General features: G+C 47.1%; 1 protein-coding gene across 1 annotated transcript in view; it reads left to right on the plus strand.

The window, feature by feature from the left end:
• Positions 1–1103: 1103 nt before the first annotated feature.
• The window catches only part of ACSS1 (acyl-CoA synthetase short chain family member 1), a 94276-nt gene continuing 78348 nt past the window's right edge, over positions 1104–17031 (plus strand). The window contains exon 1 of the mRNA XM_060248854.1: positions 1104–1452. Coding sequence (XP_060104837.1) covers positions 1104–1452 — 349 coding nt within the window. The remainder of the gene's footprint in view (positions 1453–17031) is intronic.

A 17031-nucleotide genomic window follows, 5' to 3' on the forward strand; every position in this document is an offset into this window, starting at 1 on the left:
TAAAAACTTGCAGCAATTGGGGCAACTGCTCCCACTGCCCTAAGAACCCTGTGCCATTGGTGGGATCCCAATTGGCAAAACTGCAGAAAGGAAAGTGTTAAATCCCACCCACTTTCTGGCTCCGATCCTAATTAGGCCGTACACAACAATTTTTTCTTTCTTTCTTTTTTAAAAAAAAGGCAAAATACATTAATAATTTGCAATCCTGGGAGGGAAAAAACCTGGATCTATTTTCAAAACGCTTTAACCTTAGCACACACGCACATTTCCTCTGTAGTGAAACTCCTCGCACTGAGGCTTTTAAAACACTGCATTACGTGAAATTTTCTGCAGTAAATTTTTCCTCATCAGGCACAAACCTAACTTTTCTTCTTACCTCGCATTTTCAGAAATCCGAGCAGAGTAAGAAGACTAGTTTGTGCCCGGTGAGGAAAAACCTACTGCGGAAATTTTCCCATAACGCGGTTTTAATAACGTCAAATGCCTGTAGTGAAATACTTACTGCAGAAACGCTACACGCTTGTTTGGCCTCTCCTGCTGTTTTGCTTCCTTTGTACGCGTGTTTATGTTTCCCCTCCCTTTTATTTTGCGTATATGCACATAAGTGTTAGTCACGCCAACAGTATTGTTGCGGTAAGAAGAAAAAAACCTGACGGATGGCCTGGACACACAGGTGCTGCTGTGAACGGGGCTGAGTGGGTATTTTCAAGACGCAGTCTTAAAAACCATTCTTCTTTTGAAGCCTCAAAACGCAACAAGTAATAAGAAAAAGGCAGCTGGGGATTTCTGTTTAAAAGGGAGGGGGAAGGCCAGAGCAAAGCCATGCTCTACAGCACTTAAACATTCCAGAGCTCTTTTTCGTAACCGCCGGCAGGCAGCCTCTGTGGGGCAACTCAACCGCCGCTTCCCTTCCCTCAGCTCCCTCCAGTGAGCCGAAGCGCGCCAACAGCAGGGCGCGGCAGAGCGCAGGGCCCGCCTCAGAGGAGCCGCCTCAGCCTCAGCCACAGCCAGCAGTTGCCAAGACACTTCGCGTTCTGGGAGGCCGAGGCGGCGCTCTCGCCCTGCCCCAGGTCTTCGTAGAAGGACTTCTCTGCGACAGCCTGATGGCAACACCGACGGTGCGGACGTGCCTCCTGCGTGCCCTGAACACACAGTCCCGGCGGAGATTCTGTAGCCAGCGTCGGCCAAGCGGATGCTGGCCGCCTTCCTTTGCCCGCCTCGCCAGCAGTAGCAGCAGCAAGGGCGGAGAGTGCCGAGGCCGGCCGAGCGCCCCCTGCCTGCAGGGGGACTACTGGGAGTTGCAGGAGCGGGCGCTCAGAGAGCCTGGGCTCTTCTGGGGGGCGCTGGCGCGGGAGACGCTGCTGTGGGACACCCCGCACCACACCGACTGCGAGTGGGACTTCGCTAGGGGCCACGTCCGCTGGTTCCTGGGCGGCCGCTTAAATGTGGCGGGTAAGAAACGCCCCTTTCCTTGGCTGAGTGAGGGGCGAGAAGCGTCCTGACGACCCCTCGACAAACACCTTCTCTCTTCACACTTCCCCCCTTCTAGTTCCCCATCTTTCAGGCGTCTTGCCGTGCTGTCCTAAGTGGGGTTACACCCGTCTAATTGAAGTCAGTGGGCGCTGTAAACTACAGGGCGTAGTAAACACAGTTACAGCATAGATACAGCCGCAGTAAAGGAAGTGCAAGAATTTGAAAGTGAAAAGTGGCTTGACTTTGTCTAATTTCTGGGAAGTCCTATCCAATTTATGTGGAAACCTTGCCCTCAAAGCTCAGATATCTCATGTGTGCTGAATGATATGCTGGTTACTTTCTAGCAAAGACTGCTCCATTGCTGCCACCCTCCCTGCAGAATTATATTAAAAGGATGTGAAAAATGCACAAGTAAAAAGGTTGTTTCTAATGTTACATTAGTTTAGTTTAGAAAATGCCACAAATCTTGATGCTGTCTCCCCCGCCCCCCCAGAGAAACTGTAAGGAGTGCTCATCCTGTCTAAAAAGTGGCAGCATGTCGCAGTTACAAAAGTATTTGTACGTGTTATGTCTCATTTTATACAAATTGCTGCAGTTATGGAATGCTTTCATTCCCTGGATGAGTGAGAGGGTCGTTTACTTTAGCAAGCTCAGGGTGGGCGCACAAAACATAATGGAATAAAAAGCTGAGGTCCAGGTCATGGGTTCTGTTTCTGTGCTTGAAAGCAGAGTACATGTTTTAAAGGCATGTTCTGTCAATGCCTTCTAGCTAAAAGCATCTCAAATAGCAGGACCTCTCGATCTCCCCCCCTCCCCATTCATTCATTCATTCATTCATTCATTCATTCATTCATTCATTCATTCATTCATTCATTATGGCCTTAAAACCAGCATACAGTTTAATCCCTCCAGATCTTTTTCTGACAGAAATTTATGGAGAGGTGCTGAGTTAGTCCATCCGATAGACTGGCATTATAACACATCTGCCATATACAAGCTAGTGTGATCTTATAGCTAGCATAAGGCATGCTGGATATAAGGTTCAAATCTGTGTTCAAATATAAACTTTTAATATGGGAAGTTACTGTCTTTCATGACTTTTATGTTGCTTTCCCTTGTACAATTAATATGCAGTTAGTTATTCCTTTTGGTAGATCCATATATTCGTCTTCTAAGTGTATTTGCAAGGAAAGTATATTTTTATGTCCTCAGTCAAGAGTTCATTAGCTTCAAAGGTGTGGGGGAGAATAAAATGTATTCCACCTTTTGAAAAGTGGCAGGAATTTGAAATTTTAGTCGGGGGGGAAATAAGTTACAGACTATTATGTGGCTGCTTCTGCAGCGTTTATGCATGTTCTTAAAGTATATTTTGTATTAGGTACAAATACAGTCAACAAATTAGTTTACCTTTTATCTTGACATCAGGTTTAAGCGCTTTCCAGTACTCCTCCAATTAGGCACATTGTTTTATTTTATTTTATCAGATTTATATCCCACCCTCCCCTAACGGGCTCAGGGTGGCTAACGACAGTTAAAAACCACATAGAATACTTAAAAACAATATACAATAAAATCAATTCTACACATTTTAACCATAAAATCCAAAATGCATGTTGGTGTTTCTCAATATCTATATTTGTTCAGTGGGACTGTCAGTGCTGTGGGACATTTGCTACCTCCCCTTAACTACTGAAGGCAAGCTTAAATAGTTCGGTCTTACAGGTCTGGCCGCGGAACTGTGGCATGTTTTCAGGGAGGGCATTCCACAGACCGGGGGCTATTGTTGAGAATGGTCTGGTTCTAGTGGTGGACAATCGAACTTCTTTCAGTCCAGGAATCTGGAGATTTTGGGACCCTGAACATAGTGCTCTCTAGGGCACATATGGGAAAAGGTGGTCCCGAAGGTAGACAGGTCCCAGGCCATATAGGGCTTTAAAAGTTTTAACCAGCACCTTGAAATGAATCCGGAATGCCACAGGCAACCAGCACGGGCCTTTTCAGTTGCGGCACCTGCACTGTGGAACCAGCTTCCAGAGGAAGTGCGGGCCCTGCGGAACCTTGACCAGTTCCGCAGGGCCTGCAAGACCGCCCTTTTTAGACAAGCCTATAATGACATCGACTGCTGAGTTGCCTGGTACAAAGAACCGCCATCTATAATATTATCTAAACTAGCAGAACCAGCAGCAGAACAGTCTTATTGCTGCCAGATATATATATACATATAGTGTAACTTAAATTATGCATTTTTAATTTAACTAACTGGTTTTTATATGTTTAATTTTAATTGTTAAATCTAAAGTTTTATTATTTATGTTAACGTATGAGCTGTTGTTAGCCGCCCTGAGCCGCCTAGGCGGGGAGGGCGGGATAGAAATAAAAGCTATTATTATTATTACGTTTCCAGTGCAGGTTGGATGTGCTCCCGTACAGGTAGCTCCAACAATAACCTGGCTGTTGCGTTTTGTACCAGTTGCAGCCTCCGGAATTGAGTCAAGGGCAGCCCCATGTAGAGGGCGTTAAAGTAGTCTATTCTTGAGGTGACCGTTGCATGGATCACTGTTGCTAAGTCGTTACGCTCCAGGTATGGAACCAACTGGCTTATCTGCCTAAGATGAAAAAATGCAGATTTGGCAGTGGCTGCTACCTGAGCCTCTATTGTTAATGAAGGCTCCAGGAGCACCCCTAAGCTCTTAATCCTCGATGCTGGCACCAGTGGCATCCATCAAAGGATGGCAAAGGGATCTCTCTACCCAGGCCGCCGCGACTATGGCACAGGACCTCTGTCTTCACTGGATTCAATTTCAGTCAAATCTCCCTGAGCCATTTCACTATGGCTTGCAATGCCAGGTCCAGATTTTCTGGGGTGCAGCCAGCCCGGCCCCCCATCAATAGATAGAGCTGGGTGTCATCTGCATACTGGTGACAACCCAGCCCATATCTCCGGACAATCTGGGCAAGGGGGTGCATATAGATGTTAAACAACATCGGGGAGTAAACCGGCCCCTGAGGCATGCCACACACAAGTGGGTGTCTCTGGGATGATTGCTCCCCTATTGCTCCCCTTTGTCCCCGGCCTTGGAGAAAAGAGGTAAGCCATTGAAGGGCAGACCCCTGAATCCCCACGTCGGTGAGGTGGCGGGACAGTAGCTGATGGTCGACTGTGTCAAATGCAGCCAACAGGTCTAACAACATCAGCACTGCCAAGCCGCCCCGATCCAGATGTCTCAAAAGAATGGATCTAGCATGGAAGCGTCATCCAAAACCCCCTGTAACTGTGCTACCACTGCCCTCTCAATGACTTTACCCAAAAAGGGCAAGTTCGACACCGGCCGGTAGTTTGCCAATATGGCCGGGTCCAAAGATGGTTTTTTGAGGAGAGGGCGAACCACCGCCTCTTTAAGGGGCATGGGAAAGGTTCCTTCAGTCAAGGACCTGTTGATAATCTCCTGCAATGGGATTCGCAGTTCCGGTCGGCAAGCACGCACCAGCCAGGATGGACACGGATCCAAACTGCAGGTAGTGGGACGCATGGTACAGAAGACCGTCAATTTCCCCCATGCTGAGTGGAATGAAATGATCCAGGATCAAACCAGAAGACATGCTCGGAGCCTCGAGTTTGCTTACTGTATCAGAATTAGCCGGGAGGTTGTAGCAGAACGACAGGACCTAATCTGTGAAAAAATCTGCAAAGGCCTCACAGCCAATCTCCAATTCTCTATCATTTGGTTTGCTCTGTGGCAAGCTTGTAAGGGTCCAAATTGTACTAAATAATTGGGCCGGGTGAGAATTCTCAGACGCAATCTGGGTTGCAAAGTAAAGTTTCTTTACGGCCTTGACTGCCAACTCATAGGACTTCATAAACAGCCTATTAGATGTTCTGGTCGCCTCGCCGCAAGCATGCCACCATCGCCTCTCGAGTCGCCTAGAACATTGTTCTAAGTTCATAGTTATTTTTTAAAAAGAGTTCATTAGCTTCATCATCATAGTTCTTTTTTGCCATTTGATGATTCCTCTTAAAGCTGCAGTCCTGCAGTCCTAAGCTCTGCTCATGACTGGAGTTCGATCCCTGGCGGAAGCTGAGTTTTCAGGTAGCCGGCTCGGGGTTGACTCAGCCTTCCATCCTTCCGAGGTCAGTAAAATGAGTACCCAGCTTGCTGGGGGGGAAAGTGTAGATGACTGGGGAAGGCAATGGCAAACAACCCCATAAAAAGTCTGCCGTGAAAATGTTGTGAAAGCAACGTCACCCCAGAGTCGGAAACGACTGGTGCTTGCACAGGGGACCTTTCCTTTCCTAATTTTAATGCTGTTTTTTTGACTTGATGCTGCTTGCTTTGGACTCATAGAGGTAACAATAAAATATTATAAATAAGTAAAAAATGAATTTCCTCAATACGCGAACAGCAACTATGTCACTATTATGTCACTATAAAGCAATACTTTATTCTCAACTTGCATTTTTGGAATGACATGTGAGTTGTGGTTGCACAAGTGCCACAGGACACCTTTTAAGTAATATCTGTGAAAATCCCAGTGATTTGCAATATAATCAGGGCTTTTTCTGAGCAGGAACGCACAGGAACGCAGTTACGGTTGGCTTGGTGTCAGCGGGTGTGGCCTAATATGCACATGAGTCCTTGCTAGGCTTTTTCTACAAAAGCCCTGTGTGGAACATTGGTGATGTCAGGGGGTGTAGCCTAATATGCAAATGAGTTCCTGCTGGGCTTTTTCTATGAAAAAAGCCCTGAATATAATATTTCCCTTCAGTGCCTATGGCATGCATTCATCTATGTAGTGATATTAGCATACATGGTGATTTACAAACTGATATAAGCGAAAGGCAAATTTCTGTGCCATATTATTTAGAATTAATTTTAGATGTTTTGGGAAGAGAGGAAAATAGGGAGAAGAAAGAGGGAAAGCAGTGGGATGAATATGAGCAAAAGGAGATGTATAAGATTAGCTTAGATGCTGGCATCATTTAGATGCCATGATCAGCTGTGGTTAATAAACTTTGGTTTGATCTAACCCTTTTAGCCATGTTGTCCAAATGAAGATGGCCAAGGTGCCAATCTAGGTTTTGTCACTGATTTGTTAACTTGATTTTCTGTGCTAACTCTGTGCTAATAAGTGGCTTAATGTGATATTTGAATTCACAAACCAGCTTGTTGAGCAGCATCACCCCTTGTGGTTGCCTGCTTGCAGGCACAGTAGTACAAATGAATGAACTTTCTAGTTGAGTAATGTGAGAGTATTCAAGAAGCAGAGAAACCAGGCTTTACAAACAAATGGGAATGCCATTTAACAGTAATCCATCACCATTTCAGAAACTATATGAAATGTATATAGTTAGTATAATTACTAACAAATGTATAGCTATTCTAGTAGTTAGTGTTAGATGCCTGAAGTGAGAGGCAGATCAGGCTGAGTACAGTTGTGCAAATCAGGAGTTCAGGCAACCAGACACAAAGTTGAAGGGCACAGCTAAAACAATGTATGTTTAGGTTAGACCAGAAGTCAGAATCTTTGGGGGCCAGTCCAAGGTTTAGTAGTCAAAGCATTTTATTGTTGTAGCCATAGGTCATAACAACCCAGCAAACCCCCTGAAGTATGCAGTTTACTTCTAGCCAGGGCTTTTTTGGTAGAAAAAGCCCAACAGGAACTCATTTGCATATTAGGTCACACCCCCTGTCACCAAGCCAGCTGGAACTGCGTTCCTGCTAAAAAAACCAACGCTCTGCTTCTAGCCATAAAAATTAAAACATTAAAAATACATAGCAAAATACAGTACTATGAACAAGATTTAAAACATAGATAATAAAACAATGTGACACAATGAGACTATAACTTGGCCAAAATTCTTGTATGGGTGGCTGTAGTTATCTTCTTCCTTATTTTTATTGCTAAAAAAATGAGAGTAGCCACCTTAAGGGTAACATCTGGAATGACATTAGCCAATAAAAATTTAATACATCCCTCTTCTGATATAAACTTTGTGAGAAATTGATTCATCAGTTTATTTTGAATGGGTCCATAAAATGGACAGGATAGAATACGATGAACAATATCTTCTATCTGATTGGTACCACAGGAACAAAGATGTTGATCCATGGATATTTTTTTAAATCTACCGTGAAGGTATAAGGAAGGCATGGTTTGTAAATGGGCTTTGGTAAATGCCTTTCTTAGAGGGGCACTTGAGAGGTCAGCTAAATAGTGGGAAAAGGATTTATTTTTCTTGAACTGGGGATACCAGACAGAGAATTTAGATTGACAGATCAGATTGATGTCACGAAGGTTTAGTAGAAACATGCTTGGGGGAAAGAAAGTAAACCAACCAATCTAAAACTTCCAAAGGGAGTTTAGAGTTCTAGTATGGGGCAAAAATTAGACACATCAAGTACACTTTTGTCTATATTGATGTTTTTAACTTTGGGCCCCTTACTAGAATTCTAAACTTCCTTTGGAGCTTTTTGCACTATATATTTATAGAGGGGTGTTATGATACTGGCTGATTTGTTTTCAGTCCCCTTCCTAATAATCCCCAGCATAGCATTTGCCCTTTTTATTGACGTCACACACTGAGTCAACATCTTCAGTGAGTTATCTATCACAACTCCCAAGATCTCTCTCCTAGTCAGCTACTGCCAGTTTGGACCCCATAAATGTATATTTATAGTTAGAATTTTTTTCTCCAATGGGCATTACTTTGCGCTTGCCCATTTTGAACCTCATTTGTTATGTTGATGCCCATTCTCCCAACCTTAACAGATCTCTCAGGAATGTATCACAGTCCTCCCTGGGTCTCATCCCCTGAACAACTTAGTGTCATCTGCAAACTTATTTACTTCACTGCTTACTTCCAACTCCAAATCATTAATGAATAAGTAAAAAGCACTGGGCCCAATACCAAGCCCTGTGGTACCCCAGTGTTTACCACTTTCCACTGTGAAAACTGTCCATTTATACTCACTCTCTGTTTTGAGAGTGTTAATCCACAAGAGGACTCTTGATAAAGTTCCTCATCAAAGGCTCCTTAGTAAACTCAGCAGCCATGGGATAAGAGGACTTGTCTGCTGAATTTACTAAGGAGCCTTTGATGAGGAACTTTATCAAAAGCTTTCTGGAAGTCTAGGTAAACAGCATCTACTGGGTCACCCTTGTCCATAAGTTTGTTCACCCTGTCAAAGAATTCTAAAAGGTTAATGAGACAAGATCTTCCCTTACAGAATCCATGCTGATTCTTCCTCAGTAGCTTTTGTTCATCAAAAGTCAACAAGGAAGACTAATAAAGTTTAATTCTGGGTATAAGTGAGAACTGAATGTGTACTGAGATAAGAACCCAATATCTCCGTTAAGCTCTGAGGATTCCATTATCCTGAGTGTTGTAATAACTTTTAATTCAGCAGCCTCTCATTCCAGTCTGTTTCTGAAATTCCTTTGCAATACAAGTTATTACAACACTTAGGACAATGGGACTTCCCAAGGCTACAGAGATATTGGGTTCTTACCTCAGTCAGTCCTCACTTATCTCCAGAATTAAAACTTTGCAGCTCTTAAACTTGCTGCAAGCCTTTTCCACCAAAAAGCTTGCTGCAAGTTTTAGCCCTAAAACTTTCCTTTTTTTTAAATTAGCAACTGTTCAAAAAATAACAAAGAGAGAATGAAGTTTTAAATCCACTGTGACTCATAAGGTAAATTCCTTTAATTCTTCCCAAGGGAGATAGTGTCCCAAAGTCCATGTTAGCTGTTGCTGCAGTGTCTTTCACCACCACAACAAAAGGGATGCCTTACCTGATCTATATATTCAGAAAAAGCATCAACTACAATCATTCTTGGATGAACTAGTGCATAATATAGGTTAGCAGTAACATGATTGATGCTACTGCAGTTGACTGTCAGAACTTGTATCTTTGCTGCTGGTCCTCTATAAGGTGACCAATGCTGTATGGTAGTTTTATTGTGGCTTGGAGCTGTATTGTTACTGAACCAAACTGACTCCATGTTGTAACCTTTGCTTAACCCAGAGTGCCTGAATAGTAATTAACCTTGCCCCACTGGTATCCAAAATATTTGGGGCTGTAGAATGAATTATGTCTTGTCGCTGCACATTCTCACACTGGGACCCTTTGAAGCCGAACAGCATGGCCTTCGGAGTAGGGAGGCATCCTCTCTACTGATAGTGATGGTGAGAAGACAGCTGCGCCCTACAATGTGAATTGTGGCTTTGTGAGATGTTTGCTTTACGTGTATAAAATCAAGCTGATGCTGGCTCTCGCCATTACTGTTATCTTGCCTTTTCCAGCACCTAGTTCTCTTCAATAAAATCCTAGCTTTGTAACTAAGTATGGGATCCGTTTGACGTTCTTGAGTTCTGACATTATAACAGTAATCCCATTGTTCATGGCTTATCTGTACTGGAGGCTTGGCTCGATGGCGGCAAAAGTACCAGACGACGGAGAGCCCACCACCCCATCGGAGGACCCGCCGCTCGACCCAAACGTGACGGGGGTCCGACGCAAAATTAAGGTTCCAGCGCCCTTCTCGGTCGACGCCGCCTTCCCGGCCCCGCGAACCTGGAGCCCGCGGAAGTCCACGGCAGCAATCGACGCCGCGGAGCAGCGGTATCGAAGCATGTTGGGCGAAGGAGGGGCAGGAGACGACGACGAGGGCCAGGCGGAGGGCACGGAGCCCCGAGGGGGGGAAGACCCGATCCGGACCCTCCGCAACGAATTATTCGATTGGGTGCGGGAAATCCACGGCGATGTGCACCGTTCCCGCGTGACGATGGCCGAGGAGATGCAGCAGAACCTGGGCGCTATCCACGACCAGCTCCGCACTTTGCAAACCGCGGTCCTGGGGATACCGTATGGAGTGTTGCCACTGGGGCAACCGCCTGTCGCCCCGCCGGCCCCCGCCCCGCAGGCTCCAGCTGCCCCGGCGCCGCCGGCCCCAGCGGCCCCAGCGGCCCCGGCACCTCCGGCTCCGCCGGCTCCGGCCGCCCCGGCACCGCCGGCGCCGCCCGCACCAGGGGCCCCGGCCGCCCCGGCGCCGCCTGCACTACCCGGTCCGATCCCGCCGGCCCTACCGGGCCCAGCACCGCCGCCTGGGGTGCCGCGAGCGCCAGGAGGGGCCGAGGGACGGGGAAGAGAGCTGAAGATTACGTTCGATGGGAATCCGGAGGACGTGGAATACTTTACTATTCAGTGCGACACGTTTTTCACCCACTGGGGCGCCGACTACCCTACCGAGGCCAGCCGAGTGTACCACATCGCGTCTCGACTGAGAGGGGCGGCCCGCAAATGGTATGTGGGGCTTTTCATGGGAAGAAAGCCCGAATTAGCTACCGTGGCAGGGTTCCTGCACGCGATGCTCCGCCAGTATGGAGATCCCTTGCGGGAGGAGAAGGCGGTCGCGGCCCTCCAACGCATCGAACAGGGCAACCGCTCCACCCGCGAGTACGCCACCGAATTCCTGGGGTACTGTGCGGCAGCGAGGGGATGGAACGAGGTCATGAAATACACCGCGTTCATCAACGGGTTGAATCCGAGCATCCTCGACCGCTGTTACAGTCAGGGAAGGCCCGACACGCTGGTCGGCTGGATCCAACTGGCCGGGGAAGTGGAGACCAACCTCCAACACGTGGGGATGAGGAGACAGCAACTAGCGAGGAAGGGAGCCAAACACACCCCAACTAAATCTGAAGGGAAGAAGGCTCCGACGACCTCCACCCCGTCTCCCGCCCGCAAGTGCTTCCAATGCGGGGACCCAAATCATCTTGCTGCTAACTGCCCTGGGAAAGCGGGATCCACACCACCCACGGCGCGGCCAACCACCCCGGGCCCGAAGAAGAAGAAGAGCAGCCGATCGAAGGAGCCCAGTCGGGGCTCCGTCGCCACTTCCTTGGCGACTGACGAGGATTTTACCACCAGCCTGGCGGCAGTCGAAGAATCGACCGAGGAGTCGGACGATACCGAGTCGGCGGGAAACGACAGCGACCTGCTTTAATGGGTGCCGCAAAGCAGGTCCAACAACAGCCGGCACTCCTCACGGTGAGAGCAACTGGGGGTTTACTTTTTATGGCCGTCACCCTCCTTAACCCGAACCTAAAGAGATTCATGCACGCCCGAGCGCTAATCGACTCAGGGTGTAACAGGGACTTGATCACCCCCCGCCTAGTTGAGGCGCTGGGATTAGCCACTTCGCCCCTGCCACAACCGATGCAGTTCCAGCAAATGGACGGGGGGCCCATGAGAGGGGAACCATGTACTTTAGAAACTCAGGCGGTCCCGGTAGGGACTGAGGAGCATTGGGGAATTGAGACTTTCGTAATCGCCCCCTCCTGCTCTTTCGACGTGGTAGTAGGCTCAGCTTGGCTCGCCCGCCACCAACCCGACATAAGGTGGGAGGAACAGCTCGTCCGGTTCCCGGATTGGAGGTGCGAGCATCACCACTGGCGCCCCGAGTGGGGGCCGCACGCTCCCCCCCAAAACATGCGGGCGTGCCTCACACTCGAGGAAGTCGCCTCCATCCCCAAGGAGTACCGAGACTTAAAGCTGGCATTTAGCGAGAAGGAAGCGGATGAGCTACCGCCCCACCGCCCTACAGACTGTGCCATTGAGCTAATCCCAGGGCAGCAGCTTCCCAAAGCGAAACTGTACTCCATGGGTTGGGCGGAGAAAGCTGAACTCCGAAAGTTTTTGGACAAAAATCTAAAGCGTGGCTTTATTCGACCCGCCACAGCTCCCCATGCCGCCCCTGTCCTGTTCCGAAAGAAGAAGGACGGGTCTCTTAGGCTTTGCACAGATTTTCGTGCGATAAACGGGATTTCCATGTCCAACGCCTACCCGATCCCGTTGATAAAGGACTTATTAAACACCGTAGCAAAGGGGAAAGTATTTACCAAACTCGACCTCCGAGACGCATACTTCCGCGTCCGCATCAAAGAGGGGGACGAGTGGAAGACAGCCTTCAACACCCCACTGGGACAATTTGAGTACCTTGTCATGCCGTTTGGGCTACAGGGAGCCCCGGGTGTTTTTATGAACTTTATTAATGAAGTGCTGCGGGACTTCCTGTTCAAGGGGGTGGTGGTGTACCTTGATGACATCATTATCTATTCACAAGATCTAAAGTCTCATGTGCCTTTGGTCAGAAAAGTGTTAAGCACCCTTTGTAAACACAAACTGTATGCCAAATTGTCAAAATGTGAATTCCACAAGACCGAACTGGATTACTTAGGCTTCCGGGTGTCGGGGGAGGGATTGTCCATGGACCCCGCAAAGGTCCAAGCGGTGTTAGACTGGGAACCCCCTCGAACCCGCAAGCAGTTACAAAGTTTTATCGGGTTCGCTAATTTTTACCGCGACTTCATAAAGGGGTTCGCCACGGTCATGCTCCCTCTTACAGAACTCCTCAAAACTAAAGGGAAGGGTGACGAGGCTAAAAAACCCGGCGCACGCCTAACGTGGACGCCTGACTGTCAAAAAGCTTTCACTGAGCTAAAACGCCTCTTCACCTCCGAACCCGTGCTGGCTCATCCCGACGAACTTAAGCCCTTTGTGGTCCAATGCGACGCCTCCGACGCCGCTGTAGGAGCCATATTAATGCAGAGGGGAGAAAATGGGGTGCTCCGACCCTGTGCCTATATTTCCAGGAAATTTTCCAATGAACAAAGAAACTGGTCGGTCTGGGACAAAGAGGCATTTGCAGTCATGTTTGCCTTAAAAACCTGGCGCTCCTGGCTTGAAGGAGCGAGAGTCCCCTTCGAAATCTGGACCGATCACAAAAACCTGGAAGCCCTCACTGGGCGTCGCAAAATGACTGCAAAACAGATCCGGTGGGCAGGCTTCTTTGCTAAGTTTGATTTTGTGTTGAAACACATCCCGGGCTCAAAGAACTTTTTAGCGGACGCCCTCTCCCGCCTGCCCCAACACGACAGTCTCAGGGAGGAGGTGGTGGACTCACTAATTTCCCCCTCAGCCATCGCGGGGGGGGGTCACCACCCGCTCCGGTAAACAGACCAACCCACCGGACTTAGAATTACTTTCTCGGTTCCTCTCAGAGTACAAACAAGAAACTGACCGCCCCCCTAACTTGGTCAAGGCCGAGAACGGGCTCTGGTTACATAATGAAAAAATCTATGTGCCCGATCCCCTCAGGAAGGAGGTTTTGGACCGCTGCCACTCAAGTCGCTTGGCCGGCCACTTTGGCTATGTCAAAACACTCAACTTGCTCACCCGCCAATTTTGGTGGCCGAAAATGAAAAAAGATGTTTCAGAATTTGTACTCTCATGTCCCACTTGCCTCATGGCAAAACGAAGGGGGGGCAAACCTCCGGGCCACCTGGTTCCCCTCCCTACAGCCACCCGACCTTGGTCGGTAGTCTCCATGGACTTCATTGTAGAGCTCCCGCCCTCACAGGGCAAGACAGTCATCTTGGTCGTAGTCGACACCTTTTCAAAGCAGGCTCACTTCATTCCTTGCAAACAGTTACCTACAGCCAAAAAACTTGCCCAGCTCTTTTTCACTCACATTGTACGCCTACACTCATTCCCAGACAAGGTCATTAGTGACCGCGGAACGCAGTTCGTTGCCAACTTCTGGCGGGAGTTCTGCAAACTAGCTGGCATTGAGCAAGGACTGAGTTCTGCCTACCACCCCCAGTCGGACGGACAGACGGAGAGGGTTAATGGCCTTCTAGAACAATACCTCCGCTGTTTCATTAATTTCCAACAGTCCAACTGGGTAGATCTCCTCCCCTTTGCAGAATACGGCTACAACAATAGCCTCCATAGCTCAACCAAAACCTCCCCTTTTCAAATCATCAATGGCTACGAGGGCAAGCCGTTCCCTACGCTCGCCCTCCCAGCCAGCCCATCCCAGCCAACATCATGCCAACAATGGTGGGAGGGACTTCGTGAAGGCTGGAAGGGAATTCAGGAAAACCTGGAGGAAGCGAAAAAAGCCTACAAAAAACAGTTTGACAAAAAACACTCTCCGGAGTGGGATCTGAAGGTGGGGGATACAGTTTTCCTGTCGACAAAGAACCTTCCCCTTCCCCAGTCCTGCCGCAAACTTGCACTGAAGTTCCTAGGACCTTTCAAAATCAAAAGGGTGATAAATAAAGTAACGGTAGAACTCGAACTACCCAAATCACTAAGTAAGATCCATCCTGTTTTTCATTGCAGCTTGCTTCGGAAAGACCCTGGTGCTACGTCCTTCCATCCCAGGGCCCCACCGCCCCCTCCGACGACAGTGAGGGGTCAGAGTCACCATGAAGTCCAGGAGATCCTGGACTCCAGAGTCAAACGGGGGAAACTGTATTATTTGATCAGGTGGAAACACTTCCCCCCGAGCTGTGACGAGTGGGTCGAGTCTCAGAATGTAGTGGCACCGCAACTGCTGAAAAAGTTTCACCTACTGTACCCGCACAAGCCCAAGGCCGGCCCCGCGGGAGGGGGCGCTTAGGGGGGGCAGTATGTCAGAACTTGTATCTTTGCTGCTGGTCCTCTATAAGGTGACCAATGCTGTATGGTAGTTTTATTGTGGCTTGGAGCTGTATTGTTACTGAACCAAACTGACTCCATGTTGTAACCTTTGCTTAACCCAGAGTGCCTGAATAGTAATTAACCTTGCCCCACTGGTATCCAAAATATTTGGGGCTGTAGAATGAATTATGTCTTGTCTCTGCACATTCTCACACTGGGACCCTTTGAAGCCGAACAGCATGGCCTTCGGAGTAGGGAGGCATCCTCTCTACTGATAGTGATGGTGAGAAGACAGCTGCGCCCTACAATGTGAATTGTGGCTTTGTGAGATGTTTGCTTTACGTGTATAAAATCAAGCTGATGCTGGCTCTCGCCATTACTGTTATCTTGCCTTTTCCAGCACCTAGTTCTCTTCAATAAAATCCTAGCTTTGTAACTAAGTATGGGATCCGTTTGACGTTCTTGAGTTCTGACATTGACATAACACTAGAATTGTATGTTCTGTATGACTAGCCCTAGACAATGCTCGGCTTCCTTCATTATAATTATCTTGAACTTAAACTGGAAAAAGCTACAGTGAAATAATAGGGTGACATTTTCCAGAAATGCCGCACGGTCATTTGCATTTTCTGCCTTTACAAGTTAATATTCTACAGGGCAGGTGCCCTAAATAATTACACATAGGTGGTTTATTATGAGAATCCATTGGAACAAAGTAACCACATTGAAAGTCATTGGTCATGACCTAGTGCAGCAGTCAGTGCTGCTGGCAACTTTCATTTGGTTTAATGGAGCTTGTGGTGGATCACTGCCTCATGGATATATTTTTGTTAATATTCACAATTGTTTTAGTCCCACTTAAAAATGTAAGAAGAGCCCTGCTGGATCAGACCAATAGTCCATCCAGTTCAGCATCCTGTCTCACACAGTGGCCAACCAGTTCCTTGGGAGGGCCAACACCAGGGCATAAAGGCTGAGACCTTTCCCTAACATTTCTTCCTGGCTCTGGGATTCAGAGGTTTAGTGCCTCTGAAGGTGAAGGTCCCCCTCAGTCACCATGGCTAGTAGCTATTGATAGATTTATCCTTCATGAATCTGTCTAATTAAAACTTTGTATTCCTGTGGCCATCACTACATCTTCTTGTAGCAAATTGCACATTTTAATCACTCTTTATGTAAAGTAGTATTTTCTATAACACAATCCAGTGCACACTGAAGTGGGCCAATATTTGGCAGATTCTAGTGGACCTTATGTATAAGTTAATGACAGTGAAAGGGCAGAGTAAAAACTGTACTATAAATAACTTATGCCACTTTTCATAAACAGTTTGATTTATGAAAAGCTGGTACAGATAGCTTCTTAAAACATAGTTTAGCTAAAAGAGAATTGCATATGAAAATCCTTTATAAGCAAGTCTTTGATTTCATTGTACAAAATAATATCGTTAAAACCATTTAAAAGTTAAAAATTTGGGGAATAAAAAGTTAGTGGAGCCAGTTTGACTGCGTGGCCATGTAGAAGATGTATATAAACGTTTTAAGGTATTTTGAACAATGAGTGTGGCTTGAATGATTAAAGGAATTCACTGCCACTGTTGTTTACTGAAGTTTTTTTTTTGTTAAGAGCAGCCTATGTGGAATCATAGACCTCACTCAGAAAATATTCATTGCAACTTTCCCATAGAAGTAATGCATGTTTTATAAACTTGAACTTGAACTACTTGTAATAGAGACTTTCTTAGGAAAATTTAAAGAAAGGATTGTCTGGCAAGCATATTATATTTCTAGAGCTCAAGTTCATATTTACAGAACAGCCTTTCGGTGGGAAAAATATTCATAGATATTATGTAGCTGCAGACGGGTGAATTACATGATATCATGCTGCAGAATCTGATGGTCAAACTTCAGTCATGATTTTATACCTATAGAGAAAATTTTTGAAAAAATTCGCAGCTTTCCCACCCCATGTTGTGATAAAGCTGGGCTTCTTAGTACGGGGGTTTTCCAAACTCAGTAAATACTAGGGAGAACAACCAGCAGCGTGATAGGTGGGGGAAAACCCACACAGTTA

The sequence above is a fragment of the Heteronotia binoei genome, chromosome 1 (assembly GCF_032191835.1).
Source record: "Heteronotia binoei isolate CCM8104 ecotype False Entrance Well chromosome 1, APGP_CSIRO_Hbin_v1, whole genome shotgun sequence".
In the NCBI taxonomy this organism is placed as follows: domain Eukaryota; kingdom Metazoa; phylum Chordata; class Lepidosauria; order Squamata; family Gekkonidae; genus Heteronotia; species Heteronotia binoei.